The following is an 18197-nucleotide window of genomic DNA, read 5'->3' on the forward strand; positions in this document are numbered from 1 at the left end:
CCATAAAGATGGATTCTTAACAAGAAATTGACTATAGTTGGTCAAAAGGAATTCTTTTGTTGAAGGCCAAAAGGAATTTAGCTAACAAATATATATATATATATATATATATATATATATATATATATATTTTAAATCAACCAAAAATCTCTAAAAGCGATAACACATAATCAACAGAGAATCTATAAAGCAAATCATAAAGAAAAATATGTATATAAAAAAGTAAAGATAAAACACAATTTAATCTGTGTTGCTAATCTAAAATGCTTGAGAGACAGGTCTCTTTAAGAACTCATTATTTCTGAAAAAAACTAAAAATGATTTTTCAGTTTTCTCAGACACTATATGTTCTGTCTCGTATTTCAATGTCTGAATCTGAATCATAAATTAAGATTAAAATGAGAAAACGAAGAAACAAATTATTCTCTGGAAACTCTGTACATTGTATCTCAAAAGTATGAAAATCACTTCCTACATGTATCACTGTTGTCTCTGAAGATACTGTTTTACTTTCTTCTAGACATCATCAAGCCAAGAGACTAACTGTTGAGTCGTTGGTCTCTGTTTCGGGTTTTCGCTTAAACATAAACAAGTAATCTCGAGAACCCGAAACATCTCTTTATCATTCTCTTTACTGTATATTAACGGATCGAAAACCTCGCTTGCTCGATTCTCATGCTTCATCTTGACGACCCAGGAGATCAGATCCCTGCACCCTTTTGGTTTACACATATCCACCGGTCTTTTATCGGTTAAAAGCTCGAGAAGCACAACTCCGAAACTGTAAACATCGCCTTTGTAAGTAGCAACCGAGGCTTGCCCGTATTCTGGAGGAATGTAACCTAAAGTCCCAACCAAATCCGTACTTACATGTGTCTCGTAAGGACTCATCAGCCTCGCAAGTCCGAAATCCGCTAAATGAGAGTTGAAATTCTCGTCAAGAAGAATATTGCTCGATTTAATATCGCGGTGTAAGATATGAGGATCACACCCTTCATGCAAGTAAAGTAACCCTTTTGCAGCGCCTTGAGCGATTCTAAGCCGAGTTCTCCATTTCAATAAAGCTGGACCGTCGTTACGCTCGTGTAGCCAATAGTCTAAGCTTCCGTTTTCCATATACGAATAGATCAAAAGCCGGTCATTTTTGTAGAAACAGAATCCTCGAAGAAGAACAAGGTTCGGATGCTGTGCTCTTGAGAGTGTTTCAACCTCTGCTTCGAATTCTCTTTCGATCTGACCACAATCTCCGGATAACTTCTTGATCGCAACTTTCTTTCCATCTGGTAAGGTTGCTTTGTAAACCATACCAAACCCGCCACAGCCAATGATGTTAGCTTGATCAAAACTGTTAGTTGAGTCCAAAAGATCATCATAGGAGAGCTCTTTATCATTGTTCTGAAACAAAACCACAAGCTTAGATCCAATCTCTCCGAGTTCTTTGCGATTCATGCTCTCGGATTCTTCTATCTCCGGATCAACTTCCCCTGACCGTCTACGAGCACGCAACACAATCAACAAGAGAAGAGTGAGAAGGAAAACCGAACCAAACGCGATCCCAATCGCCATTCCAATGTCAGCTCCTTTGCTTCTTCTTGACCGTTTGATCAACGTTCTGTCAGAACCACCATCCATACTACCTTCAGAACAGGGGAACCTGTGTTCCCCACAGAGACTGTTACTCTCGAAGCTCGAGTTTGGAAATGTCTGAAACTGACCACCAGAAGGGATTACTCCCGAGAGATTGTTATTAGCAACACTGAACTTGGACAGAAACGAGAGCGTTTGCAGAGAAGCCGGGATCGAGCCCGAAAGACGGTTATTAGACAGATCAAGAGCTTCCAAGCTCGTCATACCCGAAAGCGAGCTAGGAATGGATCCTGATAACTTATTCCATTTAAGATCAAACACATGAAGCTTCTTTAAATTACCAAACTCCTCCCAAATAGGTCCAGAGAGATTGTTATGACCGAGCTCAATCGTTGGCGGAAACCCGAATATCTGATTGTATTGCAACGCTCTCGCGCTCTCGTTCCTTTTCATGAAAAACGGGAAATCTGGTGATGGTTCATTGAATGAGATATTACGGCTAGCGAGACTCGGCAACTGAGTTAAGCTCTTGGGGATTTCTCCGGTAAACGAGTTGTTAGATAAATCCAAGTAGAACAGATCTTTGAAACTACCAATCCAGCTCGGGATAGCTCCGGTTAAACGGTTCCAAGAAAGATCCAACAACTGAAGCTCATTGCTGGAGCTTAACCAACTCGGCATTGAACCAGTAAGCTTGCAATTCGCCACAACTAGCACTTTAAGCTTCTCGAAATGAAGACTCGAATCATCGGGTAAAGCCTCTCCATGAAAATTCAATGTAAGAACCAAAGTCGTCAAGTTCTTGCAATGCTGAAGTATCCCAAGCGCAGAAGAGATATTAGCCAAACTCGAATTCGATAACGAGAAGTAAGAGAGACTCTGGAAGTTCTTGAAACTCTCTGGCACTTGTCCATGGAAGACGTTTCGCGCAAGATTAACGTTCTTTAACCGCTTACAATCCGGTAGGTTCTCAGGCAACGGCCCATTGAATCTATTAGTACCTAAATCAAGAGAGTTCAAAGCAATCATCGCCGTGCAATTCAACCGCAAAGGACCGGATAACGAGTTGTTCCTCAAGTTAAGCAGATTCAAACTCGGCGAATTCGCCAACGTTTTCGGGATTCCTCCAATGAATCCATTGGTCTGACCTAAGAAAAACTTTAACTTAGGCATTTCGTCGAACACATCAGGGATTTCACCAGAAAACAAATTCCAAGAAACATCAAGACGAACAAGACTTGAGAGATTCCTAATCTCACGACTCAACGAACCAGAGAGACGATTCTCTTGAATCCCTAAAAGATTCAAACTTTTGAGATGAAACAAATCCTCAGGGATATTACCAGTAAGATCATTCATACCAAGACAGAGATGCTCGAGAAAAACACAGTTCCCAAACCCAGAAGTGAAATTTCCGGCGAAGTAGTTCACCGCAAGTTTCACAACCCTAATTTGAGTAGAGTTATGGCAGATATGAGAAGGAAGCGACCCATTGAGTTTATTTGAAGAAAGATCAAAACTTTGCAGAGCTGGAAGATTTATACTTCTTGAGATTTCACCGGAGAGATCATTAGAGCTCAAATCAAGAGTCTGTAGATTCTTCAAGTTAAAAATCGAAAGAGGGATCGAATCTTTGAAGAAGTTCCGAGAGAGATTAAGAACTCTAATCTCATCTAGCTTCCCGAGAGATTCAGACAACTTCCCCGACAGCTTCTTGTTCCCAAGCTCCAATTTAGTGACCCTTCTTGTGTTGTTTGTATTGCAGGTGATTCCGGACCAATTACAGCAATCTGTAGAAGAAGAAGAATTGATCCAACCATCTGGTTTTGGCTCGAGATTGGCTATGAAGTCACGTAAGGCCTCGAGGTCATGTGAATGGCACGTGACGGTGGTTTGAGATTCCGAGGAACAGAAGAAGCATAGTAACTCTATGAGGACGATGACGATCACACACAAACGATTAACACGCATTTCAAGAACAGAGGAAGAAGAAGAAGAAGATATTTCTAAGAAAAGTTAAAGGAAGAAACTTTGAGAAGAAGAAGAAGAAGATATCAACAAAAACCCTTGAGAAATCTGAGAGGATACGAAATGGGTTTTCTGATTCTCACCATATTAGATGATGATCAATGAAGATGAAGCAAGAGAAGAGAGAGAAAAATGACGACTTTTGACTTCAACACGCAACAGCAAGTAGTGGGTGTTTTAATGCAGGCAAATTCTAGAGAGAGAGAGAAAGTGGAAGAGTTGTGTTTGGTCTTTTTTCTGATACAGAATAAACAGTAAAAAAAACTTTAAATAAAGAAGAAGAAGAAGAAAGAAGAAGCTGTGAATAAATATTCTTTTTTCCTAAATGACGGTCAATAATATTAATTTAACAATGATTAATATTTGTTTAAGTTTAATTAACTTGTGTTTATATTAGCCCTTTTATGGAAAATTTGTTAAAGACCCGTTATAGAATATAGACAATTCTTTTCCGTATTTTATCAATTATAATTTGAGTGCGTTTAGTCATATATGATGAAGTCTTAATCAATAATTTTGACTTAAGAAAGTCTTTCTCAATTTTTATTTTTTTGGGTCCAAATCTTACTTTGAATAATAGACTTAATAGTTTGTCTATAGCCTTGGTCCTTCAACGGATAGATAGAGGAAAATTTGGAACTATTAATGAGAAATGAGAATGATCGAACGTAGAAAATTAAATGAGAAAAAAAGTTTCTATTGAAAGTATTTGAATGTTCTTTTAAGTTTTTTTTGTGCTTTTATTTTGAAAATAGTTAAGTTTATACATTTACATTGCAAATAGCTTTTATAAATGTTTTGTAAGTATATTGCTCTTTTACATTGCAAATGGTTAATTTTTATATTAAAATTTTGTCATGGGTTAATTGAATAATAATTAAAAATGACCGGAGAAGAAGGGAGTGACCGGTTAGGTCAGCTTTGAGGATTTAAGATGAGGACAAGAGAAAAGAGAGAAGTCAAAGCACGGACGTTGACACCTTGCATCTCTCTTCTCAACTACAATTTTTTTTTTCGCAAGTTGATAATGAATGAAAATAGACCTACAAGATATTCTTTAGTTTCCGATAAAAGCTTCCGCCAAAAAATCTAGATTTTCCATATTAGTACATGTTAATGCCTTTTTTTTTTTTTTTTTATTAACAAGGTCCGATCCATAGCCAATTCCTACTACACATGATAACACGACTTACTGGAGTCGAACTCCGGTAGAAAAAGCAGAGTGAAACGGACTTAACCATTTATCTAAAGACACGTCCCCATATTACATGTTAATGCCAAAGAGGAAATTTATCAACCTAATTTATTGTTTGTTGGTGAAAAGAATTTTATCGACCTATTATGCAGCATAGGAGCTATTTACATGTCCAAGAATCAATACGTTATATTTCCAATAAAAATTATTAATATATTAATTTAGTCTGACCGGGTTTGTATACTTGTAGTTTAGTGATTTATAATATCATCATGCAATAATTTGAATTAAAATTTAAATATATACTTGTGTAAGTTATAGACGATAAAAATAAAAATAAAACAACCGTTATGTACAAAATGTATTATATTTTTATACAAAAAATTCTCATATTTTTACATTTCAAAAATGGTCAATATAACAACATGAATTTCATTGCCAAAGGATTCTATTATGTCGTTAATACTTTTTCTTTTAATAATGACAAATTTAGAAACTGCTTTTATATGTAACGTTAACATAAAATTTTATCGTTAGAATCTGTCACTAATTAATTCGACGATAAAATTAAAATTTTTACCGTTATGTACAAAATTTATCATATTTTTATACAAAAAATCTCATATTCTCACATTTCAAAAATGGTCAATATAACCACATAAATTTCATTGCCAAAAGATTATATTTTGTCGTTAATACTTTTTCCTTCTAATAATGACAAATTTAAAATGCGTTAGTACTACTTTTATATGTAACGCTAACATAAAATTTTATCGTTAGAATCTGTCACTAATTAACTCGATAGAATTGGAAAAAGAAAACTCTGGCACTTTGGAAAATGGATTCTCTTGTAGTTATATATACGTTTATGGATTTTTCGAAGAAAAAAAAAGATTTTGACAAAATAAAACCAAAAGTCTCACACTTTTGCCATGATTTATTTCTTAAAGAAAAATAGGCTGTTTACACAACTTTCTTTGATGTTTTACTTTATTTATAAGTAATTGAGGACAATATAGGTGAATGGTGAAATGAACATAGACACAAAAGACTATATTGCTTAATAAACTAATTAGCCTACATTCAAAGTTGGTTTACCATATAAGAAATCACTTATAGAGTTTTCCTAGTGTGTGCATGATCTTTCATAAAGAGATTAAATATTGTTTTACGTAGAAAGTTAAGATACGATTCCATGTTTATAATAAAGTATTAAGGTCGACGATATCTATAATGAAGGAGACAGTCAAAGCATGTGGCATCGACTATTCAACTCTATAATTAATCTTCAATACCATGTGGCTTTGATATAATCTGTTTTCGTTAAGAGTCTTCCATCCTGCAATAATGTTTATAAGTTTTTTCTGAAAATTGACTAAAGTGGGTTTATAGTTTTATTATAGCTGATTTTGATATGTATGATATTAAGAATAGTGTGACTGTGATAGATAATAATACTCTTGTTGTTGCTAACATACAACGAATCTTTTTTATAAATAACAAAAAAAAAAATTGTAAATAGAAGATGACTGCAAAATATGTCAAAAAAAACTTTATAATATTTTTTCTACCTTTTCACGTATATCTAAACTCCTAAAATATAATACGATCGAAACTACTAAATTTAAGGAAAAATATCCAAAATAGAAAATATTGTACATACTTTTAATAGAAAAGACAAAACAATTTGTGAAAGATAATATCAGAAAAAAGAGAAAAGAAAAAAGCTCTTGCTTTGTCACACTAACACAATTCACAATCTTTCACAGTTTAAAGCCCAACATCATTTCTAATCTCTTAAAACCCAAGATTGTTGTTTTCGTAAAGAGCAACAAAGCCCATAGTTTATCTTTTCTTAAAAGCCTTCGAAGTTAGATTAGAACTTTATGGACCCACTTTCACTTGCTTGGGTATTGATCATACTATGTAGCTTTACGCTTAAAAGCCTTAATCTTTTCTGTTTTCTCAACAAATCAAAATAACCATATAATATGTAGCTTTACATTTGTTCACAAAAGTCTCAAGAGATCATTTAGCTAAACCATGTCTTCTTCTTTTAGGCCTGATCTTGAAGATAATAGTAGTGATTATATAAACGTTTATATTGTAGTTACTTGTTAGGGCATATGCAAGGGTGAAACTTATAAGATATATCTTAAGAAATTAAATTATTAAAATAATATTAGAAGTGGTCCCACATGGAGAGAGAAAGAGACGCAAACTCTAGTTGCCAAAACTGAAAAATGAAACCCTTCCACTCAGGGTTTGCCACGTGGAGCAAGATCACTCTAAGACCTGATCTTGCGGAAGATCTCTCCCTAGTGTTCTAACACACTATTCACATTATTTACAATTTTTTAAACCCTTAGACCATCTTATGTGTTCTCCCGTTAAATATGGTCTTAGGATTTGTTGAATTATGGATCCTAGAATTATAATGAATTTTGGTATATTAGAAAGTTAAATTGGTGATTAGTTTTATTTATGAGTTTTGATAGATGATGAATTTTATTAAATAGTATTTTGATACTTACAAATATGCCACCCAGTATATTAAAATTGTGGCTAATTGATACTTAAAAGTTAAAACTAGCCACAAAAATATTAAATAGTACAACAGATAATATTCCGTATCTAAGTTCATGGTCATATTGCCACCACCGCTATTTCGTTACCAATGTAGCCTCCTACGAGAAAGTGGTTACTCGGTTGCGAAGCTTAGCCCAAATTCGTGGCAAACTTAACCCAAGAAAATATTAAAAATGGACATGACATCTGATATTCCATATCTAAGATCATCGTCACATTGCAACAATATATATATTCGCTGTTCCGCTATTCCATTGCCAATTTATTCAGTACAAGCAAATGGCTTAGTCCATTTGACCATTCCGAAGCTTAGCCTAAATCTTCGAAAGAATATGCGGCTAAATGACCTTTCTTCTAGTATATTGTGAAGAGAAACTTGGTCGATACTTGCATTTCGTCATGGTTAAAGTGTGGTGAATGTATGAACCATGGACACATGGTTGCAGCTTTCACATGACAACAAAAAAGAATGGTTTGAAATGTAACAAATGTTGAACGAGGACTCAAGAATTCAAGATTATATGTAAGGATGTGAAACAAAACCATGAGAAGAATCATGAACAATCTTAGCTTTTTCTATTCAGACATTAGTACACGAGAGATAATTTATCAATTAACTTCTTTGCTATTTCATATCAAGAACTCCAAACATTAGAAGACAATTTTTTAAAACTGTGTTCATACTTCAAATACACAAAATTTAATCAGTTAGTTTCTTCTTTCAGACAGGTCTGATCTCAATTCCCTGAATAATCAAACCACTCTTCCAATTTCCATTCTGAGTCTCCATTAAACTAATCTCTATCTCATCACAACCTCCATTGTCAATGAAAAACCTCCCAAGCTCCACTTCACTCCATCCATCTACTCTCTCCTTTGGCCCCTCCACATTCCTACCACGCTCCCTCTCTCCTTCAACTTCTTCTTCTTCTTCTTCTCTCGGAACCCGCAGCCACGGACGCCTCATCCTAAACGCTCTAGAAACCGCAGCGTGCGAAATCCCCGAGTAACCAAAACCGCTGCGTGAATCCATACCGGATTCAAGAAACACTGATTTCTTGGTAGCTTCTTTGCCCACGAAACCAACTCCAGCTTCCACAGGTACGGAATCGAACCCATATGATCTACCATATGCCGTCTTGTACACCACGTAAACCGAGTAATGAGTCCCTTTCGATAACATTCCGCAACTTATCTTTCCCTGAATCTCAAACCAACACACATTACGTAGCTCAGCTACTTTCTCAAACCTGAATTCACATATAGACACAAAACTAAGTAAACAAACCCGAATTGCACAAAATCAAAAACAGAGGAGAAAAGAACAAAAAGATGAGAACTTTACTTAGATTCAGGAACTGTAATCCATTGCCAATAAGCAGGAGCATCTCCCCAAATGATCGACAACTCCATTGCTGATAACATGAAACACTTCTTCCCACTAGCTTTCTCTAACCAAAAGCTCTGATTTTCCCAAAAAATCAACAAAAAAAATCAGGATTCAAAGGACAAAAAGCAAAACCCTAATTTCAAATTCTCGAATCGGATTCAAATTATTTACCTTTTTGCCATCTTCAATCAAAACAGAATCATTAGCGAGAGATAAAAAAATCTCCTTTTTCGATAAAAGATTCGCCGATCGAGCAACAACAAGAGACGAATATTCCGACGGAAGAAACATCTCCCAAACCAAATCCGATTGCGCCGCCGATTTCACCGTTTTCGAAACCGAAGCCACAACACAAGCGTCTCGTGGACTCGTATGTGAAATCACCTTCGAGATGCAATCTTCCGGCAATGTATCGAACCGCGACGCTCTCGTCGCAACAATCTCATCGTTTCGGCTACTTCCGCCGCCGGAATTCGAATCTCCGCCGTGAATTTGTTCCATTGTTTTTGGAATCTGATGATGAAACGGTGTGTTTTGTTATGTTGTTGTGAGCGTGGCAATGAAGTGGATATTTATATCCTTCGTGATGCGTGAAAGACTTAGAGGTTAAGATTTTAATGTGATATTCCGATAATACCCTTATAAGTCAAAAGTTGTTTTCCAAATAAAAATTTGTAAAGGTTTTTGGCCTTTATCTAATCAGGCAAAGCAAGTGACTTTTGTTACGTGTTTAACTTACCTATGAAGTCTTTGTTACGACTTATGACGAGATATATTTCTATTAATTATTCCCATAAGTCAATAATAATTCAATGTCTTAATCAAGACCAAGTTCATGTATGTATGTATATGTGTCATTCTATTTCTACAGCTCTTTCCCAACACTCCTAAGTAAAGTCTGCAAAAGCATTATGGGATGATAAGAAGAAAATAAACACAATTTCTTTATTGAAATTTGTTCATGTGAGGATCATATAAGAAGACTTCATATTTAAACATTACACACATAAAAATCCAAATACTCTACTTCTCTTTCTTGAAGTAAAAAAAAGTCTACAAAAGCATTGAGTTTGTTCATGTGAGAATCATGAACATCATAATCAATAACCCGAGGTGACAAACATCACAATCTAAAACATTAAAATTTCATGTTACAATACAACAAAGTTTCTCACTTGCTTAGGAATATATATTGAACCAAAGCAAACAATACAACAAAGTTTCTCACTTACTTAGGGGCTTTTCGTAGGGCGGAATTCGATTCCTTGAATGATCAAACCACTCTTCCAAGAAGGAGACTTAATCTCAATAACACTAAACTCAATTTCATCACAACTTTCTTCATTGAAGAATTCACCAAGCTCAGCTTCCATCCACCCATCTTCTCTCTGCTCTGGTTTCGTTACATCTCTCGTTTCCCTCCCTCTCCTTCGATCCCTAGGTCCAACGAAGTATATGAACCTTTTAGAAGATTCTTGTCCCACCAAACCAAGTCCAACTTCTACCGGCAAATGCCCTAATCCAGGACATCCATCATTCGTCTTGAAAACAATGTAAGCCGAGTAACGAGTACCAGGAGATAATAAACGAGTGCTTGTCTTGCCCCGAATCTCAAACCAACATACATTAAGAAGCTCTGCTACTTTTTCAAATCTACATAACAACAAGGTGTGCAAATTCATCATCATCATTGCCAATTCCAAGGACTATTAATTAGAGAGGAAAAAAAAGAGTCACCTAGATTCAGGAACTGAAATCCATTGCCAATATTCAGGACTACTTCCCCATGTGATCCAAAGTTCCTTTGAAGATAACATGATACACCTTTTCCCACTCGCTTTCTCTAACCAAAAGCTCTATGATTTTTCGAAAAATAAAATAAAATTGTTAAAGAATAATTAAACTTTCTATAATCAGGTTTAATTCAGATTTATGTTGCCATAATTATCTAACAGAAATCAATGATTAATAAACACATGATTTTCGATTTGATCATTGTTCTCCAATCGTATAAACAAAAGAATAGATATAAATACCTTTTTGCCATCTTCAATCAGAACATGATTGTGGCAGAGAGCGAAATAAAGCTCCTTCTTCGATGCGAAAACTCGAGATTGAGAAACCAGAGATGAATAATCCGGCGGAAGAAACTTGTCCCATACGCTATCGGAATTAACAGCCGATTCAAAGGTTTTTGAAACCGATGCAGCGACGCACGCTTCTCGTGGACTTGTGAAAGAGATTATGTTGGAGATGCAATCCTCCGGCAAGACATCAAAAGGTGACGGCCCCGGAACAACGATCTCTCCACCGCTAGATTCAATAATGCCATGATTTTGCCCCATCATCGATCGGTGCCTTTGATCAAATCGTGTGTATTTGGGAAAACTTAATAAACTCGTGAGTTCTGACTCTTTCAAACTCGATTCTTTTGTAATAAAGGAATATAATAGACAAATGGTTCGTGTAATGTTGTCCACACATATATACGAAACTACCTTACATTACACGCTTCATGTTTTCACTGTTGTTTGGTTTTGCACTTTTTGGTTATGAAAAATTCTAAACTAACCATTGAACCGACATTTATATGATTTTATGATAAAAAAATGTTAATCTATACAAGATTGTACATCTAAACTTGTTACATAAAATTGAAATATCTGTCCATTCATTTATACAATAACACGCTATTTTGATTGTGAACATGACATTTATAGTTATCTATATTATTTCGAATTTGATTTTGCTAAGTAACGGTGTATAAAGCGTGGAAACGAGGCAGATATTTTATCTTCGTGAGTGATCGTTACAGGTTAAGATTTAAATGTGATTTTCCGATCATAACCTTGTAAATGAATCGTCTTCAAAGAATCTATCAAAAGTTTATTTTTCAAAAGAAGTTTTGCCTTTATTTAATCTCCCAAAGCAAATAACTTTTGTTCCATGTTTAACTTACCCCTGAAGTCTTTGTTACGAAAGATATAATAAATTATATTAATTAGTCAGAAAAAGTCAATAATTTATATATTTAATGAGTCTTTGTTTAAATTTTAAAATCAGATCATGTCGACAAATTTATTCATTTGTTATTCTATATCTCTATTGTTTTTTGCCAAGTAATTTTCTGCAAAAGCATTGTAGATGATAAGAAAACACAAAAAACAATCTTTATTGAAATATGTTCATGTGAGAATGATGAACATCCAAATCAAAACATTGCAATCCAAAAACTAAAAATAGTTCGTGTTACCATACAACAAAGCTTTTCACTTGCTTAGATATAGAATTGAAAGCAAACAAACAGAAACTGGAATCATCCAAACATGATATTACTTTACTGGCTTTTCGTAGGTCGGAATTCGATTCCTTGAATGATCAAACCACGCTTCCAATAAGGAGACTTAGTCTCAAGAATACTTGTTGCAACCTCATCACAACTTGATTCATTGAAGAATTCACCAAGCTCAGCTTCCATCCATCCATCTTTTCTCTCCGTTGGTTTCGTTACAACTCTCGTTTCTCTCTCTCTCCCTCGATTCGTAGGCCCAACAAAGTAAATGAATCTTTGAGATGATGCTTGTCCCACCAATCCGACTGTAGCTTCTGCTGGCACATCCCCCAAATTAGGACATCTATCCTTTGTCTTGAACACAATGTAAGCCGAGTAACGAGTTCTAGGAGATAGGTATTTAGTACTCATGCCCCCTCGGACCTCAAACCAACACACATTGAGAAGCTCTGGTACTTCTTCAAACCTGCATGAGTGCACCATCATAATCATCATCATCATGAGAATAATTAGTGATTTCAATAGAATTGAATGACAAAAAAGGAGTTACCTAGCTTCAGGAATTGAAATCCATCGCCAATATTGGGGAGTACTAACCCATGTGATCCACATATCTTTCTTCGGAGATAACATGATACACTTTTTCCCATTCCCTTTCTCTAACCAGAAGCTCTTTTATTTCCCGAAAATAAAAGAAAAAATTCAAAATTCAAAACAATCATAAATATTCAATAGAGATGCATGAGTTTATAACTTAACAACTACACCAAAATTGTTCCATCATATCAGAAATATTTTTCTGAAAACAAAATTTCAAAGAAATCTAGTTGCCATAATCATCTAATTAACATAACTCGATAATTCAACACACGAATCTTCATTTTAAGGAACTGATGTATGTTACACATATATATATATATATACCTTTTTACCATCGTCGATTAACACAGGATTATCGCATATAGCGAAATAGAGCTCCTTCTTCGATGAAAAAACTCGCAATGGAGGAATTAGAGATGAATAATCCGGCGGAAGAAACTTGTCCCATACGCTATCGGAACTAACAGCCGATTCAAAGGTTTTTGAAACCGATGCAGCAACGCACGCATCTCGTGGACTTGTGAAAGAGATTATGTTGGAAATGCAATCTTCCGGTAAGTTATCGAACAGCGACGGTCCGCTAGATTCAACGCCGTGTTTTAGCATCATCGACGAAGAACCGGCCACTTCTTTGCCTTTCCCTGTGGAGTCAACGCTTTGTTTGTGCCCCATTGTTGCTTCTATGATCTGTGTAATCTTTCTTGGTTTGGAAGCTGAGAATTTAAAGAAATCTTCTAAAGTCGCCTACGTTGTTAAAAAAATAGAAAATGACTCGTTTTTTAGTCGTCAGAACATATTTACGAAACTACCCTTATTCGCATAAATGCCTGCCGCGTGCGTTCCTACACGTTCACGCACGCTGCATGTTTTTTACTGACTGTTGGTTTAGCAAATTTTACTCTTGGCTTTGGTTTGCAAAATTTTTACTAACCATATCCGTAAAAATGATTGGGACAATTAACGGCCTACAAAAATAGAGAACTTTACTAAGACCAGTACATATTTATTCATATGTTATTCTGTCACTTTAGTTCTTGGCTATGTAAAATGTACAAAACCATTGTAGATGATTAGATAAACAAAACACATCTTTTATTATTGTAATTTATTCATGTGTGAGAATGATGAACATCAAAATCAAACATTACAATAAAAAAACCCTTAAGATATGTACAATACAAATGTTTTTCACTTGCTTTTATATAAAATTGAAGCAAACAAACATAGACCGGAATCATCGAAACCGAATATTAGTTTACGGGGAGAAATTATATGGGGAGTCCCCTTTTGTATAATTCTAACCCCATAAATCCCCGTTCAAAACATATAATATTTTTTTCTTCATTTTAATTCGAAAACTGGTGTTTTTACCACTATACCCTGAATAAAACCCAAGTATTACATCAGAAAACCAGGATCTATCCACCCGACCTATATTGACCCGGCGAGCTCTCGGATTCACTCCAATTTTGCGACAGAGTTACGGATTTTCAAAAATCAAATCCCTAACTTTTCTCCTTTTCTCTTCGCTCCATCTTAAACGAGAAAGAGAAACCCTAACTTTTCAATTTCAAATCTCTAACTTCTCTGAATTCTCTTCCTCTCTTATTCAAATCTCCCCAGAAACCGATTGCCTCTCATTTTCTCTATTCAAATCTCTCCAAATTCGATTGCGTTTCTTGTTTCTCTTTCTGTCCGATAATGCCTCCAAAGAAAGGGTTAAAGAGGAAGAGAGTAGCAAAGGCAACGACGGTGGAGCCAACTTCGGAGCAGGAGCCATCCTCGACGGAGCAGACATCTTCGACGGAGCAGCCAACTTCGGAGCAGCCATCCTCGACGGCGCAACCATCCCCGACGGAGCAAAATAAGGCAATTGAGGGAGAAGGAGCTGAAGAACAACAAGTCCTGGGGACCTTAAGTCCGGTTTTAGAAGAGTCAGACAAGAATGAAGAAGAAAATTCTGAGAAGAATGAGGAAGAAGAGAGTGGCGAAGAAGAGAGCGAAGAAGAAGACAAAGAAGAAGAGAAAGAAGAAGGGAATGAGGAAGGAGAGGAGTCCTCCGATGATGATGGTAGTAGATCTTTGGGCGGAGAGTCCTCCTCTGATGAGAGTAAGGAGGATGAGATTGCGCCAGAAAATCAGCCGGAAAATGCTATGGTAAGTATTTGAATGGTGTGAAACTGGTAGAACAGGGTAATACTATGTGTATATCTGTGTACTACTGATAGAACAGGGTAAAACTATTATTTATTGGTATAACTGGTAGAACTGGGAATACTATGTGTTTGAATTCTGGGTATAACTGGTAATACTAGGGCATTACTATATGTTTGATTTCTGGGTAATACTGGTATTACTAGGGTATAACTATGTGTTTGAATTCTTGGTGAAACTGGTATTACTGGGATACAACTATGTGTATATTTTTAGGGTAATACTGGTAATACTATTCGCAGAATAATGATATATGAATGAATGTCTGTTTTGTTGCAGGAGATCGACGAGGAAACAGAAGCAATACCACCGCTGAGTATGTATTTCCCGCCTTCGGAATATGTGAAGAAAATCAAGCTATCAACTCGGTGCTATATTCACGAAGTGTTGACTACATTCGATAAGTTGGAGCCTCCGATGAGCAAGTCTGAGAGGGCATTTTTTGAGAATCATCCGAGTTTCCAACACGTCTTCCACATGCCAAGAGATCCAAACCACCGAGTTATGGGAATGTGGATGCTCCTTCTTCACACAGCGCGCATTGAAAGGAAGAAGGAAGTGTGGTTCATCGTCAATGGCGTTCCAATCCGATATGGTATATCGGAACATGCATTGATATCAGGCTTCAATTGCAAAAACTATGCACTTGGGTATAAAAATGTGGGAAGTACGGTGTTCAAGACGAAGCATTTCAAGAATGCTGTTGTGAAACGTGAAGACGTGAGAGAGAAGCTCTTAAAAATGGTACCAAAGGGTGAAAGATCTAAAGATAGGTTGAGGATGATGGTCCTCTATTTCCTAACCAGCATTATTGTAGCGCCTATCAAGACCGGGGAGAAGGCACCTGAAGTGGATGAATTGTGTCTAAAGGCTGTAAATGATCTTGCGTTTTGTAAGAATTTTCAATGGGGGAGGTATTCTTTTGATTACATGTTACAAACCATCGCACACACGATGGATCATTTTAATGGTGTTGTCACCAACAACGAGAAGTACATATGGCCGGTTGCGGGTTTCTGTCTTCCGATAGAGGTTAGTTACAAGTTATAGTAATTGGTGATTGTTTGGAATACTGGTAATACTGGGAATACTATTTATTAGGAATACTGTTTATTATAGGAATACTGGTAATACTGCATATTAGAAAACTAGTAATACTGGTATTACTGTTGAATCTAAATATATGTTTTTTTATTCTGTAGCTTCTTGCATTCGAGGCAATCCCACTGTTGAGGGAAAAATTCATTGAGGACATTGCAGGAGCAGATGAGGGATGTCCTAGGATGTGCAAGGTGAAGTTCAAGAAGAACCATTTGAAAGGCATTCCTCTTGATACTATTAATCATGAATTGGGTACAACTCAGGTTAGTTGTCCTATATATTCTGTTTTATGAAACGTTTGCTATTCTATTTAATTATAATAATCCATATTTGTTTATGTTTATAGGTCATTGATTGTATCGTCTCACCTAGAATTGAAGAGCACGCACTTATGAGAGCAATCACGGAAGAAGAAGACGACGTTGACATAGCTGATCCGGTGGTGGAAAGTTGGTTGAAGCGTCATAAAGAGGGCCGTCTAATTAGGTTTGAAGAGCTGTACCAACAGGATCTACAGGCCCGAGGAATCATCGCAGGACCAGAGATTGCGGGTGGTGAGGATATTCCCGCAGTAGATGGACAAGAACTCCCGAGTTTGGCTGCTGTGGTGGAGATGATTCAAGACATGAAAGTTGGGATGACAGATCAGCTGAATGAAATCCTAGTATTGATTTCAGGGTTGGATGATACAGTTAACTCGTTGGATAAAAGAGTTAAATCGTTGGAAGCATTCAGGGAGGCGCAGAAAGTAGATAAGAGAAAGGTACGATTTGTAATACTGGTATAACTGAGTAATACTGTGATATAACTTTGTTCAATTGCAGGATCAAGAAGAGAAGAATCAAGAGAAGGATGGTGACCCGGAAGAGACAACCCAAGAGAAGGATGGTGACCCAAAAGATACAACCCAAGAGAAGGATGGTGACCCACAAGTAACCAAGATGACGACTCGGAGCAAGAGACAGCTTGGTTGACTGATTTGTCTCTTTGATGTTTGGATTTGAACTTGGATTTGTTATGTTAATTGTTTTGGATTTGTCTTGTTAGGATTTGAATTTGGATTTGTTAAGTTAGTTTTATAAATTTAATTAAGGAATACGGGTAAAACTAGTAATACTGATAATGGTAATACTGGTAATACTAGTAAAACTGGTATTACTAATTAAGGAATACGTGTAAAACTAGTAATACTGATAATGGTAATAAGCTTACAAAGCATAGGAAAGTCTCATAAATCATAGAAAAGTCTTACAAAGCATAGACAAGTCTTACAAAGCAAAAAATAAGCTTACACATTAGTGAGCGACTAACTCCGAACGCATTTCTCCGCTAGATGAGCGACTAACTCCTTCAGTTTTTGGATCTCCTTACCATTACCTTTCAACTCCGAACGCATTTCTTCTTGATAGTACTCCAAGCTTTGAATCTTTTTGTGATGGGTATCAACCTCCTCCCTTAAGTTAGTCACCTCTTCTTCCATAGCTTTATCCCAAAGTTTCCGAATGTGTAAACCATCATTCTACAGTACAAGAATTCTATATCGAGATCAATTATTCAACATACATCTGGGTAATACTAGTGTAACTAGTAATACTACATACATCTGAGTAATACTAGTGTAGCTAGTAATACTACATGTTTACGGGTAATACTAGTCTAACTAGTAATACTACATACATCTGGGTTCTCAGAGATCTACCAGTTCTACAAGTTCTACCAGTTTTACTTTCGCGTCAATAATGATACTATCTATTTACCTTATACACGTTGCATTGATAGTATCTCTTCCCTTTGTCACCATCGTTCTCAGAGATCTTGTCGAGGATGCGTCCACCACAAGGACATCTATTCGGAATTCCTTCCATCATTCCGACTTCTTCTAATTGATCATAAATCTTCTTAGCGTTCTTCATCTCATCATACCATGGATCTCTCTCACACAATCGATCCATAATTGAAAAAGAGAGAAAGATTGAAGAGAAGGAAAAAGTTGGATCTCGTTTTCTTGAGCTTGGAGAGAGAGAGAGAGTGAATTGAGAGATAGAGAGAGAGAGAGAGGAGAAGTCTCGATTGTGAATTAGAAGTGGAGAAAAAAAGAATTTTAGTTATTTGTTTTTGTTGATTTTGGGTTTAATTGATTTTGGAGGGAAAAAAAATTTGGGGGGAGAAATTGGAATTATATGCCCACGTGTGCGTAGTCA

At 36.1% G+C, this 18197-nt stretch overlaps 7 protein-coding genes across 7 annotated transcripts; 2 read left to right on the top strand and 5 right to left on the bottom strand.

Annotated features, from left to right (window-relative positions):
- Positions 1-366: 366 nt before the first annotated feature.
- On the bottom strand, positions 367-3855 carry LOC9311188 (phytosulfokine receptor 1). The gene has a single exon (XM_021025413.1). The coding sequence runs from the start codon at positions 3556-3558 to the stop codon at positions 517-519; it is 3042 nt and encodes a 1013-aa protein (XP_020881072.1). The 5' UTR covers positions 3559-3855; the 3' UTR covers positions 367-516.
- A 4089-nt stretch (positions 3856-7944) lies between these two features.
- LOC9312873 (F-box protein PP2-B1) lies at positions 7945-9335 on the bottom strand. Its single transcript, XM_021025428.1, has 3 exons — positions 8961-9335; positions 8745-8863; positions 7945-8649 (listed from the first exon to the last, which is right to left on the bottom strand). Exons 1-3 carry the CDS (start codon positions 9288-9290, stop codon positions 8121-8123), a joined length of 978 nt encoding a protein of 325 aa, XP_020881087.1. The 5' UTR covers positions 9291-9335; the 3' UTR covers positions 7945-8120.
- A 461-nt stretch (positions 9336-9796) lies between these two features.
- Positions 9797-11239, bottom strand: LOC9312874 (F-box protein At2g02240). The gene is made up of 3 exons (XM_021025436.1): positions 10826-11239; positions 10527-10645; positions 9797-10442 (listed from the first exon to the last, which is right to left on the bottom strand). Exons 1-3 carry the CDS (start codon positions 11135-11137, stop codon positions 10022-10024), a joined length of 852 nt encoding a protein of 283 aa, XP_020881095.1. The 5' UTR covers positions 11138-11239; the 3' UTR covers positions 9797-10021.
- Positions 11240-11990: 751 nt separating this feature from the next.
- On the bottom strand, positions 11991-13499 carry LOC9312875 (putative F-box protein PP2-B2). The gene is made up of 3 exons (XM_002876761.2): positions 13006-13499; positions 12632-12753; positions 11991-12547 (listed from the first exon to the last, which is right to left on the bottom strand). The coding sequence occupies exons 1-3, from the start codon at positions 13351-13353 to the stop codon at positions 12127-12129; spliced, it is 891 nt and encodes a 296-aa protein (XP_002876807.1). The 5' UTR covers positions 13354-13499; the 3' UTR covers positions 11991-12126.
- An 883-nt stretch (positions 13500-14382) lies between these two features.
- On the top strand, positions 14383-14947 carry LOC9312876 (histone H3.v1). Its single transcript, XM_002875074.2, has 2 exons — positions 14383-14838; positions 14915-14947. Exons 1-2 carry the CDS (start codon positions 14383-14385, stop codon positions 14945-14947), a joined length of 489 nt encoding a protein of 162 aa, XP_002875120.2.
- Positions 14948-15782: 835 nt separating this feature from the next.
- On the top strand, positions 15783-16970 carry LOC110228246 (uncharacterized protein At3g43530-like). The gene is made up of 3 exons (XM_021024993.1): positions 15783-16259; positions 16343-16759; positions 16821-16970. The coding sequence occupies exons 1-3, from the start codon at positions 16179-16181 to the stop codon at positions 16968-16970; spliced, it is 648 nt and encodes a 215-aa protein (XP_020880652.1). The 5' UTR covers positions 15783-16178.
- A 114-nt stretch (positions 16971-17084) lies between these two features.
- LOC110228341 lies at positions 17085-18092 on the bottom strand. The gene is made up of 2 exons (XM_021025446.1): positions 17754-18092; positions 17085-17515 (listed from the first exon to the last, which is right to left on the bottom strand). The coding sequence occupies exons 1-2, from the start codon at positions 17946-17948 to the stop codon at positions 17303-17305; spliced, it is 408 nt and encodes a 135-aa protein (XP_020881105.1). The 5' UTR covers positions 17949-18092; the 3' UTR covers positions 17085-17302.
- Between the last annotated feature and the right edge of the window lie 105 nt (positions 18093-18197).

Source organism: Arabidopsis lyrata (genome assembly GCF_000004255.2).
Source record: "Arabidopsis lyrata subsp. lyrata unplaced genomic scaffold ARALYscaffold_5, whole genome shotgun sequence".
Lineage (NCBI taxonomy): Eukaryota > Viridiplantae > Streptophyta > Magnoliopsida > Brassicales > Brassicaceae > Arabidopsis > Arabidopsis lyrata.